At 41.2% G+C, this 22948-nt stretch overlaps 1 protein-coding gene across 3 annotated transcripts in view; it reads left to right on the forward strand.

Moving 5' to 3' along the window:
- Positions 1 to 150: 150 nt before the first annotated feature.
- The window catches only part of kirrel3b (kirre like nephrin family adhesion molecule 3b), a 174345-nt gene continuing 151547 nt past the window's right edge, over positions 151 to 22948 (forward strand). For 2 of the 3 annotated variants that reach the window (XM_067594269.1, XM_067594270.1), the window contains exon 1: positions 151 to 658. In XM_067594269.1, coding sequence (XP_067450370.1) covers positions 538 to 658 — 121 coding nt within the window. In that variant the 5' untranslated portion in view covers positions 151 to 537. The remainder of the gene's footprint in view (positions 659 to 22948) is intronic. The other variant, XM_067594271.1, reaches the window with a different exon arrangement.

The following is a 22948-nucleotide window of genomic DNA, read 5'->3' on the forward strand; positions in this document are numbered from 1 at the left end:
CACCCAGACAGCCAAGCTGAGAGGCAGAGAGACAGAGAGAGAGAAAGAGAGAGAGAGAGAGGGATGGAGGGAGGGAGGAGTCTAGTTGCGAAGCTTTATCCCCTGACTGTGTCTGCTACGTGAGTGGTGGAGCAAAAGAGAGAGAGAAAGAGAGAGAGCATGAGAGAGAGGGGAAGAGGAGGAGGGGGGCAAGTCAAGTGAGGGCTGAAGAGACTGAGAATGGATGGGCAAAGAGAAACCGTGCGAGCGAGAGAGAAAGAGTGAGCGTGTGTGTACGCTCAGAGTCAGCAGCGAAGACACTGAAAGTCTACAAGCTCACATCAACAAGAGAGAGCGTGTGAGGCTGAGCTGACCCACGGCAACTCTGTAGAGTGACACCGAGAGGAAAAAGACACAGAAGAAGGAGAAGAATCAGCAGAAGAAGAGAAGGACCGAAGACAGACTACCAGCTTTCCTCTGGTAAAAAGGAGACACCACTGAGGGACTGTAGCATCCGTCCCTCCCAGCAGCACAGAGGAGCACTGTCTCATCTCGTGCATGTGTTTGTTCCTGCCAACTTCAATTTCACACTCGCCTACTGTTTTTCGTAGGTTTTGCCCTCTCCACTCCCCAGTCATGATCCCTTGGGTTCTTCTGTTCCTGTGGATCTCCGGACACGGTAAGTTTTCCAGATTAAGTTGTTTATTCATCACATCCCGCGTGCTTGTGATTGCTATGTGACTTGCTGGCTGGGAACTGTGTCTCTGAATCCATCTCTCGCTGTGATGTCTGAGCTTGTGCTATCATCTGTGTTTTTAACTGCTTATAATATAGCACTCCCATGTGCACTGTTACGCCTGATGCAAAATTGAAAGGAGGAAAAGTATGTGCGGCAGTTTTTTTTTATTTTCTTTTTTGGTTACGAGGCTGCAAATAGTTGAAGCCTGCACATTTCGCCGTCAGTTTGTCATTGCTTCCAACCCAGACAAGTTAAATACTTCCTATGTGGGCTTGATATTCCTGTCACACACTGAGACACACAAACAAAAGCCCCCTAACCCCAGTCCGGTCCAGTCAAGCATTCACTCCTGAGTCACATTGTTTGGAACTGACAGCCCTTCCCCATTGAGTCCAACAACGGGGGGTCTGGTGAAAAGAAAAGAGAGAAAAAGTTGAAAACAGTGAAGCGCTTTACAAGGCAGACTCATGAGTATAGCTCGGCACCTCCAGCCCTTTGGACAGTATCTGCTGTTGTTATTTTTATTCCTAGACTCTCTGTTTGTGGACAGAATGAGGATGGATTAGTTGTTTCCCCAGCTTGCCACCAGGTGGTTGTCTTTGGAAAACAATAGAAGTGAGTAAAGTACAGCAGAACTCTACCTCTGTGGTGTCCTAGTGATATATGGATGCACACAGGGCTGAATCAGACAGTGGGTGTTTGTCAGCTCCCAGCGTTGTGCCCGACCCACAACGAGCACCCTTGTTTACGCTCCGCAGGGTCAGGGTCAACGACACTGCCGCCACCTCTTTTCAAAGTTTGACCCCGTCACGCTGGACCACATTCTAAGGAGGGCGCTGACTGAATGAATGCACGTCTATGTGTTTGTGTGTGTGTAGTTGTGTCCCAGAGGGAGTTGTAACCTTTTGTTGAAAAACAGCACGGAGTAGGCAAAATGCAGTCTTCCTCAATCCGCGATCTCAGTTTTTTGACATGTCGGTTTGAAAATTGACAGCTCGAAGTCGGTGACACAACCACAACTAATGAAACTTGGTAAACAAAATCGTTATCTACGGCACAAGATTCAGCTCTTCCACATGTTGATTTATAGCTTGTAACACACAGAACCCCCTCACAAAAAAAAAAAAAACGAATCAAATACATCAGTTTGCTCTGATTATACTTTTCTGCTGACACCTTTTTTCATATACAAACAGAGAAAATGATGATATCAGGACAGAGCGATTTGAAAACTGACTGTGGTGATGAAGCTTCTAATTCCCTCTCAGCATCGCCGTGCTTTAGCGGGTGTAGTCAGCTTTACTGTCTGTTTTTCTTTATGACTGTGTACGACCCGAGATGGTGACACAAGCTTTGCAATTCAATCCAGAGAGTGGACGGAGTCAAGGCAGTGGAAGCTTTCACCTTAGGTCATGGTTTTCGTTAGTGGTCTGTTGTAGTATACATCAGACGTGGTGGATGCTGTAACTGTTCCTGATGTTGCTGCTTTGCTGTGTTCTGTTCCCCCTATTTCATCGACAAGACTGTCAGTACCATCTGTGCTCACTGTGATGCGGAAATACATGATCTGTCATTAGTCTCCCTAGCTCTGCTCAGCATCTGCTTAAACTTGTATCCACAATCTACTGTATAGCTGTATCCCACTGTAATTCCATTTCCTGTGTAGAGCTTGAATAATGTCCTAGACATTAAAACTGCAGAGGGGGTTTGATTTATTGCCATGCAGCACACTTTGTTTTGGACTTTATAATGTATAACCATCACATTTTCATTCACATACAATCACAGGATTAGCTTCAGTTCTCGGAACAACTAACACCATATCTCAGATAGTACCGGCTGGAATGAGGAAGATTGCTAGAACTGGAATGAGATGGGATTGCCGTGCATTTCAGCACTGTTGGTTATTACCATAATATAAAATACTGCTTTCCCTGCCAGGTAAACCAGGGATAACAACCTACCTTCTCTATGCATGCCTCTGGGGAGAAAAAAGTGCTTCCCTGTAGCTTACTGTTGTTGTTGTACAAATTACGGCTCTGTTTATGTGGCGAGCCAGTGTCAGCAGAAAGCTGCAGAAAACAATCTTGTTTTTATGAACACGGAGACAGAGGGGAGTTGTGGCCATAGGAGTCATATACTTAGACGCAGCTATCCTGCGAGAGAGTCGGAAAGAAAGAGAGCGTGAAAATGAGAGAATGAGCAAAAGAGAGGCAGAGAGAAGAGTCTGTCTATATGCAGAGGCACTGAGCAGTTTTTTTTTTTTTCTCTCAACTTTGTGAAATAAATGGTCCAGAGCGAGTGAGACAGAGAGGGAGAATAAGGAGAGGGAAAACTGTTTCAAGACGCTCTCCATCCTGACTGTGCTGTTACTGCATCTAGGGCACCTTTTCTTTCGCTGTCACCTCTCCTGCCAGTGACAGATGACACAGCACCAGTCAGGAGGATCTGGGAGACAGTCTCCAGGAACACACTTACCTCAGGCCAAACTTGCCCAGGACCTCGTCCATCTCCTCGTACCACCTTTTTTCCCATCCCTCCTCCCATCCAATCTATACAGTGTCCAACATCTTTGACATTCTCTACTTGGCTCTTGATTTCACTTCAGTAGCACATTTCTCCCTCCCTCTCCGACTAACCATCCTTTTCTTTCTCTCTGTCCGTCTCTCCTTCTGTTTTTTTTATTTTTTTTTGCTGTGAAATGCAATGTGATTGAGAACCCTAGCCTCTGCCAGGGAAAGGGTGAAATATGTGAGAGCATGATGTCCCGGTGGAGGAGGGGCAGTTTAAGAATAGTCTTGTACTGGATGTGCCAGACTCAGAAGCAAATGTGCTATGTTAAGTGTTAAGTGTGTGGGCTCAATCCCTTTTTCTCTGCCTCTTTTCCTCTGTCTCTCTTAGTGTCTTTTTTTCTCTGTTCTTCTTTCTCTGAATGACACCTCGTGAAATTAATGTGCACTGTATGGGATACTGGATTTTTGGTCCGCTTTCTGAGGGAAATGATATCTTCCTGTTGAGCTATACTTGACTTAATGTTGCCCACTAGGGGCAGTGCTGCTGCACAGGAATGCACTTCCAATCTTTTTAAAAAATCTCCTGCCCCCCACCCCCTGCTGGCCTTCATTATCTCCCACCCCCTCATATATCTCACATCAGAACTCCTGATTTCACCACCGAGCCAGACTAAGCTGTTTCTTAGTCCTGGAAAGCATGTCTTAGTACCCCCAGCAGCCCCTATTTCATTTACTGCTGTCTATTAACTGCTGTCTGACGACTCTAAATCCGCTTTTCATGGGCGGCAGGCTTTGATACATATTTCTCAACCAAAGTATAATTAAATGTCTTTCCAATGTCATGTTTGGATGTGTGGATTTTTTATAGACGGAGAAATCATTCCCGCTTCTCTAAAAGGAAAAAAAAAAAAAAACAGACAGAAATACAGTCCATTACATTGCACAACACTACTCAAACAGAAATACCAATTTTCAGCCTCATTATTATGAATAGTTATTTGTAAGCAAGACACACTGATGTCTAATGCACAGATTATGACCATAATAATTCAGAGGTAATTAATTGCTTTATCCCTATTCTTTCTGAATGCTAAAACCAATATACATTTTTCTTGCATGTTGCCATAAGCTTCCTCTCTCCAGCAGTCGTATTTTCTAGTATCATGACTAGCAAGAGGGGAATTTGTTGTGAGCTGTGTTTATATTCTGAAATGTGAGGCTGGTACAGGACAATTAACATGCCTGGTAAGAAACATAAAAGTGTCCTTGTGCTGCTTATATGACTTACCCACTCACCATATGTGACAGCTGGCTTGAGTAATGCTAACCCCCTGTCTGGATCATGCCATGCAAAAGCAGTGAGTGACAGATGATGTCATCAGTTCATGATGGGGCCTAGTGGCATGCAGTTTATTTTCTTGTTTGTGCTGCATGTCCCATCAAGGCTAGCCAGCTTAAGTCACCTCAGCCGCTGTGACCCCTGCTCATTTCTGTGCCACGATAGATTAAGCCCACTGTAATCTCTCTGAGCCGAGTGCCCTGTTGGATATTTATGGTAATAAGTAAACATATGAATAAATAATCTAAGAGGCTGCCTCTGGACAGCTGGAACTTGTAAGTCCCAATGTTTGGCAGTGCTTGTGGCATTAAAGAGAGATGTTATTTCCAAGAAAAATCAGTTTTGGCTAAGACTTGTATTTGGATGATGCCATATGGAGAAAAAATAGTTTGGATGATGACTAGATAGATAAATATATAGAGAGATATAATATTAAAGTGATAGGGATATGTTCATGTTTTCAAATGTTTCAGTTGTAGATATTAGCAAAATAAAAATGCAGAACGTAAGTAAGTAACGTATATCCAGTGCAGTCAGATGAAAGCCTCATTTTGAGTCTGTCAGGATTCAGGTCAACCAGGGAAGGGAATATGATTAGTTTGGAGTCTTCTTGGAAAACCAGGCAATGATCTGCTTCTTCCCATGCAGTCAGTCAGCCAGTCAACAAAATCAAGCTGTTTACTCTGGGGTTCATTATCCATCTAGAAGACCCTCTCCCCAGCCCCAACAGTTTTCTTTCAGTACCAACCAATCAACCCGGAGCCCCTCATCTCCTCTCTCCCTGAGACTTTGCTGCTGGATCTCATTCCTCGGGGATGAATTTATCCAGATTGGAGCACTCAGCAAAAGGGCATTATCCCGGATTACATGTCTGTTGGGTGGTAGTGTTAAGTAATTCAACCAGATGCTGTTGTGATCACTGGGTCACCTGTGAAGGGAGGGTAAGCAGCTGCACCTCTTCATTCCGCTCTTTATTGTCACATCGCCCATCCATCTGAGACTTTATCCTTGGAAGACAGAAAGAGACAGTTTGAGTCGGTCCATTTTTGAAAAGAGCTGCATGTAGGGATACTGTTAAATGTAGGGAAGGGTGCGGAAGCCTTATATAACCCCAGTCAGGATTTTATTTGGTTACGGATTATGGGATGGATTAATGGCTTCTAAATTGCAGTTTAATGCACAGGAAACAACAGGCTATGTTTTTCCAGCTAAAGCAACCAAAGGCGGCTCCACAGGGCTGTGTGTGTTCACTTGTGGGGGTGCTGTAAGTAGAGTAGTGTCTGATTATACTGTGTTTTTTTTCCTTGGAGAGGACAAAGCGTCAGCACAGCTGGGCTGACAGAAAAAAATGTTGGTGTTTTTAGCTCGACTGCGTCTTTTCTTTTGCTAATCTCTACCTAGCCGAGGTTTTGATACAGTAGATAGAAATGTTTAACTCACTACTGGGATCTGTGATTGCTTGTAGAACACACAGGTGCTCTGTGGAGTGGATTCAAACAATGTAACATTACAAAGTTCCTTTCTTGTCAAAATCCTGCTTTACAAATCTGAGGCATTAATAAGCCTTTGTTCAAGACATTCATTCTTTTTTCTTTTTCTTTTTTTTTTTTTTTTTTTTTACTGAGTGAACATTCTTACCGCAGAGATGAGTGAATTCTATAATTTCTTTTTTTTTTATCAAATACAGTTTTGCCTGTTTCAGGTGTTATATTGTACAGAAATACAGAGTTTCCAGCTGAGAAAAAGCAATCACACCCCATATTAAATGCATAAAAAGGATTCATAAATACAGAGTATATTTTCATGCTTTGTTCCACAGTTGTTATATATATCATTTTAAGAATAAAGTGCACCTTGTTTACAATGCACAAGTAGCACCATTGAGCTTGACTCAACAACTCTCAAAGAAACAGGAGGAAAACAAAGTTATGCAGGTGAAAATGTAAAAAATGTGATGAAAGAATGGTGAAGAAAATAGTTATCCTTGTTGCCTTAATTTATTCTTTAGTTTCTGCTAATTTATTTCAAAAGTATATTCATGCTGTACAGTCAGTGGGGTAAACTTAGGCTAAAATCTAAAATGAAGTGATATTTCCACTGCATACTGTAGCAACCACAAAGAGGTGAAAAGACTTACACAAATATGTCATGACATATTTTGTCATCTCTGCTGTAATTTGTATGTGCAGAAATTACCAGATTGCCATTTTAATATGAACATCAAGTTGAAGAAAGATAAGGTTTCAATAGGAATACAATATGTTTTAATTATTTAGGGGCAAATTCACAAAAGAACTGCGTGGCTTTTGCAGCTGCTAAAACTGCGCAAATGAGACAAAAAGAAATCATGTGATTCACAAAGCACCCGCAAATGATGAAATACACCCCCACTGTGCTGCCAAGAAAATAGAATCTTGGTGCTCCTTTGCTATTTTCACGTATGTAAATGATATAATATACATACATTTGGTGCAAAATTTTCCCCTTTCTATTGCAAAAACAGTCCAAATCACAAAGACCAGCACTAAAATCAAATCAAATCAAATCTTCAAGCTTGTGAGGCATTGAATGATATTGAATTGATATTGAATGATGTCAAGGGCAAAATATTCAGTCAGACATTGGGGGGATCAAGTGAGTATGGGGCGGTAAGCTTATCTCAGACTTTCGGCTACTTAAAAATAAAATGTCCTAACAGCTCTGATGGAGCTCATGATTCATCCATAAGAGCCGCTTTATTACAAACAATTCCACCATACATACTTGAATTCTGAGTAGAACACAGAACATTGATTATCGTCAGATCCTGACCAATCTAGTGTTAATGAAGTTACCACTGCTGTGCTACTTGCATAAATGCGCACAGCCTCTTTTTCAGTTTTCTCAGACACACTTATTGTTTCAGCTGCTGTGTGATGTGGAAGCCAGCTGTGGGCCCTAACAGAACATCAGTACTGATGTTTCTGCGAAATCCAGATTGCATTCATTGACACATGAACAACATTAGTGTAGGATTCAGACATTAATCTAACACATTTTAGACCTACCTGAGTCACATTAATAGCTGTAATTTGACATTTCAGTAGATTATGTTATAGATGCAAAATACTAGAAAAGTAAAGACACACAATTTGAGGCTTTTGTGCTCTTTGCAGTTTTCATTATGGACCAATCTGTGTTAAAATGTGGAGAAAAGCCTGAAACACTGGAAACCGCTAAGCTCACTCAATCAGACGCAGAACAAGTTTATGGGCGTGTTTGTGCTGTAATATCATTAGATCATCAATATCTTTTGTGAATCAGACCTCAAGACGGGGCAGACAGTGGTTGCAAATGAAACACAATTCATGGTGCTATCAGCAGCCGTAATCCATTCTTTGTGAATTTGCCTCTTGTGTTAATCACAGAAAAATGATCGAATAAGCTTCGCACTTAAAGTAAAGATTAAATGTATGATGTGTGCATGATCAGTGTTGTTGCTTTAGCTGGGTAGCTGAGAAGTATTATAATACATGTTGAAAAATGGACACTTACATCTTTACATCTTGCAAAAGGCTGATGCATGTTCAATAATGTACATGTAACCTATGCAGAGAGCTTCTGTGACCTACAGAAACGTGTGTGCAATGTCAGGTGGACTCATTTATATAAATTGAGCATCCTGGCCTGAAACTTTCCATCTCATTTTTCTCGGGGATGGTGCTATCTGTCCATATCTGCAGCTACACACTTGAGTAAATCACATGTAAACCTTGCTGCAGCACAGTACTGCAACCTGTGTCATGTTATGTGTCCCACTATTGCTTGGAACATTTGTGAGTAAACCAGCCAGGCAATGCCTCGACATGATTGTAAAGGTTGTGTTAGGAAAGAGCCTTGAAGATGCATGTGGTGCTTCAGCACAGGAGGCACTTGAGGAATTGGGTTGCTGATCTGATAACGACTTCCCAGTGTTTGGAGGGAAGTTTCTGGGACAGCTCAATATTACACCTGGATGAAGTCAACCCACTCTCCTCTCCCCTGTTTTCTCCTCATCTCTCTTACTCTGCTTCTCCCTCTCCTGACATTCTCATGCCAAAGATTCATGACAATGGATTCATGGAAAAAGGGTTTCACACTGCACAGTTCACATGCATCATGTATGTGTGAAGTATGTGTGATATCTGTGCATTTACTATTGTGCCATGACAATTACACCTGCAAGCCTTGAATGGCAATATAAATGCAAATCAGCCTTTTAACTTGTACAAGCAGAATCTGGGGAGGGAGAAGCTTCTCACCTGTGGATGAATGTGGATGTGTCTCTGCCTGCCATTACAACTGCCATGCATGTTTTGGAAACGACAATAGTAATAGATAGCATGTACAGTACTTTGATTTTTAAGTGAACCTTAAGGCTGTTATATGTGTCTGGACTCCAATATAATAAAGTCCACTCTTGGGAACAGTTGTAAAACACCACGGTGTCACACATAGCAATGTGCCTCTTACCTCCCTACTCGTGTACTTCCACTTTAGAAGATACATCTAAATTGTGCTCAGCAGTGCTAAATTGAAAAGGCTCAATAGTTTCATTTAATAAACGGATAGGAAAACAGTTCTCTCCATGGTACCAGAAACCAATGGTGAGTGGGCATGGCTTTTTGAAAGGCTATTTGATCTGGCTCTGATACCAAGAGATGTTTTATTCAGCAAAGCACATCAGACACAATAGCTGCACAAAGTTTCTCTTGATCCTAGCCAAAACTTTTGAAATCTGCCAAGGGGGATGTGCAGCTTTGAGAATGAAAAATGTCTAATGCCGCCACCCTCCCCCAACACTCCCATACCCTGTGTTGATGTGCATGTTTTGTTTTTTTTTTTCACCAGATGCCAAGTGAGGCTTTGAGCCACCTGCTTGTCCCACTAAGACAATTAAGCAATTGGAAAGAAAGGGCCATTCACTAGTGGGGATCACAATGTTAGCATAGGAGCCAGAAACTGCCCCGCATACCACCCCTCCCCCACAAAAACTCTTTCAGCACCACTCATGTTGGCACTGTGCCAACTTTTTTCATCCCCATTTGTGTATTTGTTGAGGGGAATACAAAATCATTTGACACCAGTCGTAGGCTGTGACACGGGTTGCTTGGTTTGCAGGTTGATAGAAAACTCTCTATTGGTCTCCAGTCAAATTCAGTGTGAAGCCCATGGCTCTGTGTCATTATAGTTGTTTACAAGGCAAAGCTTAATCTGGCACAACCGTCATACAGAAAGATGTGTACTGAAAGACACACACACACACACACACGCATACACACACACGCATTCCATATCCTCACTTGCATTACCAAAGAGCAATCTGCCAATACAGTACAATAATAGATATGAAACCCTGGTGTATGTGAGCACTGAGGGCTAAGCAGCAGTACTGGTAGGTTCTGTAACATGCTATAAAGAAAGGTTTGTATTGATCTTCAAACATTAATATAATATAAGAATATAATATATAATATAAGAAAATGGCTGTATTGATTGTAAGCCAGTGCCTCTGATGCTTCTTTAATATGGTACTGCTGGGATTCACTCTACCCACTTTAATACGTGGCCTATTTTTATACGCAATAATAATGTGGTGTCACAAGCAGGATCAGCTAAAGGCAATCCCTAGATATATTTCACTACTCTGGGTCTCTGCCACACCGTACCTTTCAGTGCCTTAGCGCCTCCTCTATCTTAAGTCCTTTCTTTGTCTGTAGGGCTCCTCAAGTGGATGTCAGAAACCAGATAGACTAAACAAAGTGAATTAAAGTATAATTAATTTTTAGTCGCCACTCCAATATTCACATTGCGGATTTGGAGGTTGAAGAGCTCTTGTCGTGCTCTCTGATTTTTATTTTATTTTATCAAGTGCAATTTAATATTATGGAGGCTGGCCCAGGCACTGAAAAAATGCTAAAGCACATTGGGGAGTTTAAATGATTTGCTATCCTTTCAAATCTGTTGGCAGGGGTTTCAATCTGGCTGGCGTCCTGAGGGAATTCACAGTGGTCATTGCTCAATCCCTGGGGGACATTAGTGCAAATCACAAAGGAGCACAGAAGTCATTTCAGTTTTCCACTTTCCTTTGGCCACTGCCCAATGCTAAATGGCAGAGGACTAGCTCACAATACTGGGAAAGGCAACCCCCATGCCTCCCTCCATCTCTAACCTTTTAAACCTGATTTAATCAAATCAAAATACCACAGTGCAGACCCATTTGAGACAACCTGAAGACAAACAGTTGAAGAGCAACCAGAAGGCCTTGGGGTGAACCAAGGGGAAGGCCATCCATTACTTCCTGTGCAACGAAGAGCACAGGGACACGGAAAATGCCTATGGTGCACGATGATGAACAGACTCCACATCTGAGATTGGATTAGAGTGGCAAGAGAGAGAGCCCTAAAAGCCATGCACAGTTTATTGAAGCCTTATCTAAAGCGATAATGTTACTAGAGAAAGGCCCATGTAATGATGGATGAGTGGACAGTGCCCTATACAGAACTAACATCAGGCGAGATGGGTTTGGTCCACCCTGGTCAACTCATCTTCTTTTAAGAGCAGGAAGTAGACGCAGGGATAGTTATTATAAAATGGACCGTCAATTGCTGGCACCCTGGTTACCCTGCAGTGTCATCATCACAGGTGTATCTAGTTTAGAGAGGCTCAGTGCTCAGGTTCAATGCAATTTAGGTCCCATTTTATCACTGATACCCATCACGCATTTTGGAAAAAATGGTAGCTGTGTTATTGCTGAGATTTGTAGTCGCACTGAAAGCACTGAGCTCTGTGGTTGAGTTTAATGATAGATGAAATCCATGTTTGACCATGCTTTGTCTTTACATGTAAAATTATTTTTCGGAGGGGGTGGTGGAATATGTTGGTCAATACTTATGCACACAGAAAACAGAGAAAGAAGTAAGATGAGAAAATAAAGTACATCTGAAGGATTTTATGTTGTCATTGGAGGAAAGCAAAGAATCATTTAGGTAAAAGTCCTCCTCTCATTTTTCACGATGACTAGAGGATTTTCTCCAAGCTGAAAGGCAATGTTATCTAATAGGAGACGAATGATGGTAATGACAACACAATGCCTTCCAAGGTAAACAAAGATATATAGTGCTCGGGGACAAAAAGTGAGAGGAGAAAAAAGGACAACAAAGAAGGAAAAAGGGGAAAAAAAGGAAATCTCAAAAGGAAGAGCATTCTTATCACAAATTAAAACATATCTGCGTCTTGCAGCCCTAATCCGTAATGCCAGTGTATTTGTTGCCTGAGTAGAGTATTTGTGCATATGTGCAAACAAGCACAAATATGATTATTCCTCGCTTTTGTTGTATGCTAATTTTATTACTTCACATTGTTTGCCTATCTTACTCTAAACAGCTTTGGTTCAAAACATTTCTCAATGGTTTTTCAAAGGACTCTGTACAGTTTGTTTTCAGCAAGGTTGTAGAATAACATAGGAGATTCATACTATTATTTTTAAAAATACCCTTGTTTGACTTTTAGCTTATGTTTCACTGTGATCTGGTTGGGAAAAAGTCAATGCCCCTGTCCCAATACTGTGTGACACCGGCACAGTGGGTTATTAAAAATGCAGAAGGGCATCTAAAGATGATCGTGGTAGCACACAGTGGGATGTTCAGAGGTGTCACCAATCACCTCGTCACCTCCAGTGCATGGCCCCTAAACTTTCCCCAGGTTATGTGTGAATTATTAACAAGGTTTTCATTAAAAATTGCAATTTTCTCAGACCCAGCAGTATAAACTCCAGCACAGCCTCATTTGAAACATGGAAAAACCATCCCATGAATTTATGTTGAGTCTCCTGCAGCCTAAAGAGTCTCCTCCAAATTGCTGCGCTCCACACTGAGTGGAGAGTTAATGGCTTGGAGTCTACTGTCAGTCCTCATCTGCAATATCTCTGTAATTGCTTAGTAATTGCTCACCTCTATTTTTTCTTAGAGTTGTGTTGAATCAGTACAATTGATTATTTAAATATATGATACATAGAAATGACCTGTCCACAGACATTTCTAATACAGGAAAAATGCTACAAGTAATATGGGTTAAAAACATTGAGATTGATCAATATCTAAAGCATTCTGAAAATACAGAGAGAGCAATATATATTCTCTCTGGCATTAGCTGAAGGACAGTATATAAAAAGGGAGCCTTGTGTGGGTCTGTGGATTGCTATTGTTGTTGTTTGTTCCAAAGCAGACATCTTTTAGCTTCTCCCTCGGCTCTGATCCTTTTGATCATCACCTCCGTATTGGATATAAAATGGAGAACGAACAGCTCTGCAATACAAGTGACTTTCAGAGTTCTGTGATTCTTTGAAGGCTGCCAAACAAGTGTCTTTCATCTCAAAAACCAGCAGCTCCACTGTACAAAAGGAGAACAGGACAAAATGAGAGAGAAAGGCAGTTTCCAGGGCTCGGAAATGAACAAGTGAAGATTGTGGGGTCTCTTTGTGATCACATTTCCTCTAAGGTCTCCTGTGAGGGAAATTACATGTGCTTCATACAGCGTTGATAGCTGGGCATCTGTCAAACATCCAGAGCCTGAAGAAGAGTGAGAAGAAAAGAAATGCCCAGGTTCTTTTAGCAGGCCAAGCAGATGGACTATTTAGTGAAAAGTCATGTGAATTCATTCCACCCTTAATGAGGTAACAGACCAAAAATGTATTGATGTATGAATGGGCCTCAACAGGTAATGCGGAATGACTCTCCCAGACTTTCTGGTGATATTGAAATATGTCTCTAATTTGAATCATCTCCTTTTTTTGCACCAAGAGATTTATTCTGTGCCAATATACAAGTGGTTATCACGCTCTGAAGATTCTGGTATTGTTGGGTTGCTAATGCATGAGATGCGTCAGGTTGATTTGAACAACAAAGATCCTGACGTTTGGTATGGAGTGAGCAGAACAGGGAGTGAATAAAAGACAAAGGACATGAACAAATTACAGAATGAGTAAGTTCTCCTGTAGAGTGGGCCACAAAGATCTTAAAAAAAAAAGAAAAAAGAAAAGAAGAAGCTCATTCTTCCAGAATCTGTTATCCCTGAATTAATGCTGGAACAGGAGCAGTAGTTTTCCCCCACTGAGGCATGAACCAGATTTCAACCCAGAGTTCCCTGGAGGTGAGGGCCAGCATCTCTTTGACAGGACATCTGGTCCCTGAGCATGGCCACCAGGGGGTCGATGTCGCCACCTTAATTGTAATGTCTCCCTCTTCCTCCCTGTAAAAAACTAGGCCAGCTTTCCATAAAAGGAGAGGAGGAAGGGGGAGCCACTGTTTGCTGGGTCGTGTCGGCATGCCACATCATTTAAACTGACAGCTCTAATAAATTACAGCAACAGATAGCTGTGAACAAACAAAGCTTAATGGAAATAAAGTGAAATTTTTCAACCAAGAAATAAAAGAAAAAAAAATAATGAAATTAGTGAAAGGAGAGTGGATGTCAGGCCAGCATAACACAGGCATTAAACGGGCAAATTGCCACTTAGGAAATGTTTCGTTCTCATCATTGCCTCTATTGAAATGGAGAACAATGAGAGAATCCGTGGTCAGACCCAACACATGTCCCTTATCTGACTCCTCAAAATCTTTGCCCTCTATTTCTTCTTCTCTTCTTGTTTTGCCTTCCAGAAAAAAAAAAAATCTGTAGATCAGATTGTTCTGCTCTGTAGGACCTTTGCTCCATCAGTTCAGCCAGGCCAGAGAAAGCCTGGAAGCCCATGTCATTAAAATGCTTAGGCATGTGGAAGACAACAACAAGAGATGGGAGGAGGTGAAATGGAACATTTGTCAGGTGCTATCAGTATGATAGCTGCTCATCTAGAGAGGCAGGTCAGAGATGACCCAAATGGACCTCTCCAACTTTGAGAATTTGTCTTTGGGGAAAGAAAGTCAAATGCAGAAGGAAGTACAACCAGCTAAAAATATTAAATGCTAAAGAGCCCAGAAATATGCAACAGTCTCATCACAACATGAACTGCCAGGTGCACAGTAGTGTTGTTAAACTTAATTTGATAGAATGAAAGCTCCCAGCTTGGCAAAATGAACACACACTGCCCCTGAGAACAGACATGAATCAGAGTCTGAGTCATGCCTCAGTCATGTCCATTTGATAGAATACAGGTAAAGCTTATTGAAGCAGTCCTGGATGATTTTAATAATTTGGCACCACGGGGAATAAAGGTCAATCACAGAAATTTTAGTCTATCCTTAGCCACTTTTTTTTTCCCCACCTGCCGCTTATGTGAGTGAAAATCTTCAGGGTTTTTTCTGGGCCTCTCATGCTTTTCCTTTCCATTCACTGATTCTATTCGTTAGATTATCTGCTGTGGCATGAAATACTAGTTTTCTAAACATATAGCCCATCTAGTCTCACTCATTGTATTTAAACAGACATTATTCAAATGTTGGGTGTTAGCCATCCACAGCTCTGTTAGCAATGACATCCAGCTTTTTAGAAAAAGCTTTGGGACCAGTTTAAATCGGGTCCCAATAGATGAAAGACCGAGGTGGGGGCATAGCCATTTGGCTTTTCCAGACAAACGTTTTTTTTTTTTGTTTTTTTTTTGTCAGTTCTCAGATTAAGTGGAGTGGTTGAAGATGCCACGAGGGTGGCTGTTGTGTTGCTGAATTAAATAGTGAAGCATCTGAGCCCTGCGGGGAGGTCCTTAGCCACAGGCTGAAGTTTTCTCTAGCCCACTTTGTTAGCCAGAATGTATTGGACCTGAGCCAAGGTTAGAAGGCAACACGGACGTAGAATCCCATTGCTTTTATAATGAGCTCTGAAAAAGAACTCGAGAGGTCAGACACCACGAGACTCAGATGAAAACTAATTGAGAATGTCACTCAATAACAATAAACCAATAAGTAGAACTGCTTCCTCTTTATGCATGGGAGCTTGAGTAAGCACTTAAAAGCAGACGAAGAGGGTACCTAGGAGAGAGGGGTGTGAGGCATAATATGTATGCCCTGGGGATACCGTACATCCTGCTTTTTAGCTACATCCTGTGTGTATTTATGTCTTTGCATATTCTGGTGTTTGTGTGTGTTCATAATGTACCTGAGTGCATCTATGCATGCTCTGTGTGTGGCATGTACTCTACAGAGTTTGTGCACTTAGTCTTGGTGTGTACTGTATGCATGTGTGTGTGAGTGTGAAGAGACCAGAGAGGGCCATCCAACAGAGAGCACTGCATTTCGAAAGGTGCCAGAATGAGTTTGTCACAGAGAGCGTAAACTTGAGGAGAAAGGGGACTGTGGAGAGAGAGAGTCTTTCCCCAGGCACCCAGAGTCTGTCAGACTGATTAAGTCACACGGCTGGAGTGAGAGTTCGGAAACTGAACCAAAGCATGCTAGGAAGCATGGTATGACAGGAAAGAAATAAAGAAATAAATAGCAGCATGTAAGTATTAACATGACTGCATGTCACATGTGCATTTACTTATACCTGACCCTAGAGACTCATGCTGGGACACTGCACACCAGCACGCATGCCATCATCCCACCCTTCAGCTTCCTCACCCTCCGGCGACATAAAGCAGGTCAGGGGCATCTTAAAGTTCACGAGATGCAACATGACAGGACAAAGCTAACATATGCCTGTGTGACAGTGAAGCAAATAGATGACTGATGGCAGAGCACTGTGTCTTAAGGGGAAGAGAGAAAACACAGTAGGGAGCACTGACTTCATCTATGTCTCCCCGTACCTTACTTTTGCTTTTAGTTTCTTCTCAGACACACATGCCACAAGAAAAACAGGCCAAAGCTGCAAGTTTTTAACTTGAGTATGTTTAGATATAGCCTTATTTCTGAAACATGAATACATACAAAACACCAGCCCACTCACTGGCCTGGTCTGTCACTGCTGCTTTATGTTGCAGAAATACCAAGGACCTTTGAACAGTCTGGAAAGAATGTCTGACTACCATACCACCTGGCCCTATCATCCACCAGACTAAAAGATGAACTCTCATTCTTTGTTCCTGGGGACCCTGGTTGCTCTGAGATGCTCTACTTGGTCTCTATCTCTCAATATCTGTCTCTCTCTGCCACACTGAGGAGCAGTGCAGACTTAAGAGTATATAGCAGAAGGGCAGTATTATTAACAATACTCAGGGATACCCACATAGAAACTGTTGGCATAAAGTGCAAATGAGACAACAGATAGAGGATTGCTTCCAGTAATGCCTTCGGTAAAGCCAGGTACATGGTTGAAAGTGCTCACTAGCTGGAAATGTAAAAAAAGCTGCCATCTCAACATTGTCCTCCCACGACTGGCCACCCCCATACTGAAATTAACATCACTCGTCCTCTCCTACAGGCTCTACAGTCCCACTGCTATGCCAAAGCACAATCTATACCACCTCTAGCATTAAATGCTAATTGCTCAGTATTCGAAGAGAGAAAAGGGCTCCCCGCATTAAGAGTCATTTAGCGAGAGACTGAGTTCAGCACAGCACTGTGATGCCTACGAGCTAATTTCTCTGCTATCTGGCATAGAGCTCTAAATGTGTACTAGCGAGTGAAAACGTGCTCTCTCCATGTTATAATGCAAATTCAAACCTGTGCTTAGCTTTGCGAGTAATTACTCTGGCAGAACAAAACAGCACAGTTAATAGATTCAAAGTATTCCATCAAACAAGAAACAAGAAAACTACCTTTGTTAGAAAATATGGCTTTTGTCTGTGTTCATGGCCTAAAATCAATGTGTACTAAACAGCACTTTGGTCTTTGCACAGATTTTTAATTTTTCAGACAAGAACTTGATTCAGCTATGTTTCTTTCAAAGGGAATTGAAACAAATAGATTTCTTGGTGTTGTGGAGGACTGCAGGAAGTATCTCTTCCCTTACACGGGTGCAAACAATGGGGGCAGTGTGTGCCTTTGATCAAGGGCATGTCTATGTTGATGACAATGAGAAATCTGCAGGCTGTCCCAAGAGTGTTGTAACCCTACCTTCAAAGTACACTTGTTTTTCTTTCTCAACATCCCTTTTCTGCAGCTTTCTTTGCTGTGTTGACTGAGGCTTTTATTTGTCGAGATCAGTCAGCATTACCAACAACATCTAACAACAAACTAAACTAGCTGAATATAAATTCTGATGACAGTTTGGTCCGATATATGCAAATAGACAAAGAAACAATTAAATGAATTATGTATTAAATATTCATACATGTCACTGAATCTGCATATTGTCATTTTGAATATATATAATATATATAATATGTGTATATGAGGGAATGTTTTTGCTGGACATGTGATCCATGTGAGAGGCCAGTTCATCTCTCTGGTTTATTCAGTTTTCTTAGGGCCTTCCATTGCCACTTCTTCGTGTATTCTGCCTGAGCTGGATCAGCAAGACAGGCATAAAGAGCAATCCTCTGTGACTGGGACTGACCCCAGTGCTGTGGCTGGGTCAAGGTCTGGGCCAGTGGCACCAGCTGGGTCCCACTGCCACTTGCAATACATACTTGAATGGCATCATACAAGTGCAGACAGCATGTGGGGATCATAGTGACAGTGACACATGAAGACCTAAGAGCTGTCTATCTTTACAACTTTATATTAACAGTTTTTCTCAATTTCTCAAGAACATTCCTGACACATTTTAACACTGTTGCAGTTCTCTCCACGCCATTTCATACTGAGCTGCACAGCACATAGTTTGTCCTGCAAAGTCAGTCATTCGCTCAAAACATTTAAGCCAGGTGTCAAAGGTAACTAATTTCATCAACAAGTTCACCATTTTTACAAAGATAACATATCCCTTTATAATGCAAATAGACAAATGTTTAAGTGGCTGTGTCAGTATGACAGAGGACATAAAATTCCTTTCTTTGTGTCATCTCTCATTGAAACTCACATACAGTAAACTAATGATAAAGTAAAATATCATCTGCAGCCCTCTGAAGACACTATCATAAAAAACAACAGTCTATTCACATGTTTCTCAATGTCACTGTACACATCTGTGATTTTTCAACTATTCACAGTTAGTACATTTCATGTGGCAGTAATGCACTAGAAAATAGAAAATAGAAAAATGAAAGTACAGACAAAGATGTACATCTCAATACAGCTCACAAATGTAAGTAAGGAACTATTAAGAAATGAACAATAACAACAACAACAACAACAACAAAAAAAAAAAAAATTGAACATCTCATCTGCCATCCAAACACTGAGAATAATACAGCTCAATAGATAAGCGGTGTAAATCATTTTGATCACTGAGGCTAAAGCAATGCATCACTGGATAATCTGAAGATATTGCTACTTATTTGTTTGACTTCTGTATGAAATCAACAAGAAAACATTAACTTTTGTGTGAAAATGAACTACAGAGTAAATTCAAGATTTGCACAAAGTGTTTTGAGAATTCAACAACTGTGCCAAAGCAACTGAGAAGAATGCAGTTGAAATCACCTTAATCTAATTGGCAATAGCTTAGATCACTCTAATTAGTCAGATAATTTGTATCTCTGTTCTTGTCTTACAATTGAGCCTTGTGTTTTTAACATATAGAGGTTTAATTAGGAACCTTTCCAACGTGCCTGCCTTAAATAAGGAATTAATTAAGAGTCCCATTAGGTTCTAGCTTGCAAATTGGTAGGTCCTTAATTACATGGATATACAGTAGGTATTTGGTGGACACGTATGCCTGTAGAGACTAGACAGTGATGGCATCAACTGCACACAAATACACAGCTCCATGTTCCACAAGAGATTGATTAAGATTGGAACTCTTTCCAAACAGAACAATTATGTTACTAGACAATTTTATCTAGCATCCTTAAATATGGGTTTAAAAATCTTTGACAGTCTTTGTGGTGAATATTTACATGTTCAGTCTCACTGTCAGTTGGTCAATAAAACAATAAAACACAACAGTGTAATGAAAAGAATATGCCCACTGAGCCAGACACAGAGCCACGGAGCCAGCTCAGACTCTTTAATCCAGGCACCCCTTTTTCTTTCGCTTCTCCTTGCAGAGTTCTCTGAACCTGCTGCGAAATTGAATTTTCCACCCCTGTGTGTACGTGAACCAGCCAAGCACTGCATTGTCAGAGTACTCAATTAGCTCCCAAGGCGGAAGCCAAAATGTTTTCCAACAGCAAATGTATTCTTCACAGGGCAAGCTCTCATTAGCATAATGCTTCTATTCTTATAGCACAACGTTAGAGTGTCTTCCCAAGGTTGGGAACAAAACCAGCAAAAACAGCCCGAAGCTTTAATATGAGTGTCCCTCCACTGCCATATCATATCATACTTAGGGTTAGTGTGGTTTTGAGTGGAGAGAATTTGTGACCTCTGCTTAAAATGTCTCATTAGCATCAGTAAATACCCATCGTGGTATGTGCAGCACGTAGAGGAGACATTCTATAAGGGCCCGCGTTCCATCCTTTTCTTCTCAAGCTCAGATCTCAATAAAACAGAAAGAAGTCCTTGGAGTCTCTTATACTGTAACTCATGAAAACAGATGTTGAAATATTCTTGTCCTATTTTCTCATTGGAAAAGCTGAGCATACAATATGTGGGTCCTGTAATAAATCTGAAGAACAAAAGGGATTCAAGCCTTTAAGACCTTATAATGCTTACTGAAAGTTGTAAGTTTGCAGAAAATGAATCATGTTGTTTACTGAATGTGCTGACATTGAAACAATTGGCTGAAGCATTAGAAATAATCTGCACTGACAAGTAGCTAAACAGTTCTCTGACAAAGTGACATTGAAGTCACACAAACTTTTCTTCTTTTTTCCAGCTGAATGGCTGAAATGAGGCAGTAGAAAAGAAAACATAAAGACAAAAGCAAGTCTCAGCAACTGGCAACACTCAGTAGCAATGGCAACTACTCTTATTTGGAACCCACGCACTCACTTTTGTTCGACTAAAGTGGCATTTTGGCTGTAATACAGTGGATGTAGCACAGACAGACGTGCAGTCAGGGGCTTGTAATCTTGCCTGCCACTGCCCTAACGTGCCCGTTCACTCTCATTATTAAGGTGCCACCGACTCCAAATTTAGAGCTCCTGTGTTTGTCACCTGCCCTGGGCCTTGTATATCACCCCCCAAAACACACATACACACACTTACGTGACAGCTCCCATCACACAGACAAGGCATGGGTATGAAATGGAATGTGGATTTTTGTTGTTAATGGTTGTGGTGGTGGGAGTCTCACACCCCATGCTGGTGTAAATTGTGCCGATAGCCTTCCTCACAGAGGATAATGTCACAAAGATTGGGCAGGGATCAATCACATATTTTATTTTACAAACTGTCACTCTGCCAAACCAGCTTCATGTAAGTGGGTCTGCAGGCAAAGCAATGTGACATGGGTATTGGTGTTTCTGTGTGTGATTTATTTTTTCTAATCTCCATTTTTTTAATTGAACCTTATCTTTCACTAACAATTTTCACACAATTATTTATTATTATAATACATTTTAAATTTATTTCAAGGGAATCTAATAATGAACCTGCCAGTGGTAATGCCATTGATAATTGTTTTATTTTTCATGTGCATATGATGGTTGATGAAATTATCTCATGTGGTTACCAATTGAAAAGTGTACAATAGACTGAAAAAATAAACACTGTAAATGTTAAATTGATTTACTTCATAGTCCTGTAGCAATTAAATTTGAAGTTGAAGTAATAAGAGGGAAGAAAGGGTGAAAATGAATGAAGTTAAACGAAAATCTAAGTTGCAAGAAGACGGCATTAAGTTTGACCATAGAGAATGAAATTGGAAAAACATTACACCGGTCTCCATTTGCATCCCCGGTGGCTAAAATGTTGCATTGTATGCACAGGTGTGTGTGTGCTGGTGTGTGTGCAGGCACGTCTTTTCAGAGTGGGCATTTGTGTCTGTTGTAAAGCTTCTGATTTAACCTTCCCGGGGCTTTTAATGGAGCACTCAGATTAGTGCGCCCTCTATAAGGCAGAGACAGCACCAGGATTAACCTTGTTTTAAATGTGCCGTGTGAGAAAGATTGGTTGACCTTAGAGTGACCTAGGCTTTGGACAAACCATCACACTTGATAGAAACTGGCTGTTAATGGACTTCGCAGTGCCAAGAAACACCCTGATGACATATGCTCATGTTTGAGATTAATATTGTTTGCCTTCCAACACTCACTACTTGCGATAGCTTCAAATTAATTTCCCTCTTTGGCAAGTCGTTTGGCCCCTGTCCCTTGGCAGACCTTCTCTGAAGCATTTTTTCATCCCTCGGAATGACTATGATCTAATTTTGTGATTTGCTCTTATCTCACCTGCCTTAGCCAGTAATGGCTGTCAACAGCGTCTGTGACTCGGATCAAGGCTTGTCTGTTCGCACTATTTTGAGAAGTGATGTATAGAAACAGAATCTAATCGAGAGGCTTGTTTCATAATGTTGACTTTTGGACCAAAGATGGTACTCATCGTGTCAGGAGAGGAACAGAGGCACTGCAGAAATGGGGGAAGAGGTATATTTAATCCTCCCCATTAACAGGGTCCATTGCCTGGGATTGGGGCAGTTGGATTTTCTGTCTGAGATGAGCTGCACTTCCTGAGAAAATGAAACAGGATGATGGAGATCAGTGACAATACCGGCTGGATAATCATGCCCAAATCACAGCCATCTGCTCTCAATCTACACCCCGATCTAAACGCACTACCGTCAATCCCTCCCCACCAAATCCCTAAATCCTGACAATCTGTAGCACTCAGCTTAGGACCTCTGTTAATCCACCTAGCACATTACTGGACAGGAAGGTACAAGATCCCCTGGACCATTCCTCCCTCTAGAAAACAAATTTGGACCTTTGTTATACTCCACATCACTGATCTATTGCTATTTGATGACCTCCTCTAAAATCAAGCAGGTGTAAACTCATATTAACACTGATACTGTAACTGCAGGAAGCTACATTTTTTTGTCTTTTTCATCTATTTTTTCAACAAATACCAGAATATTAATTTAAATACCAGCAATGCAGATTGGAACTGCAGAATGAGTGGACTTACTGATTACAGGGAGATGCCTTGACAGCAATCCTGATGTGGGTGGAATATGTTAGGTCTATGAAAAGATGTGTTTTTTTTTTTTTGGATGGTGTGATTCAAATATATAATTTCCACTAGAACGACGGGAATGCAATATATTACTACAACATAATCTACTTTTCACCAGTAACAGACGAAGTACAACCAGTTATATTACACCGAAGAGTGTACAGTACTGAATGTCATTTGTTTGCACTGTTGGAAACAAAGGGTCCGAGCCTTGTGGCTAAAGGGCAATTTCAGGGTCTTGAAATACCAATTGGCTTACTGTTGAGTTTGA

The sequence above is a fragment of the Thunnus thynnus genome, chromosome 7, assembly GCF_963924715.1.
Source record: "Thunnus thynnus chromosome 7, fThuThy2.1, whole genome shotgun sequence".
In the NCBI taxonomy this organism is placed as follows: Eukaryota; Metazoa; Chordata; class Actinopteri; order Scombriformes; family Scombridae; genus Thunnus; species Thunnus thynnus.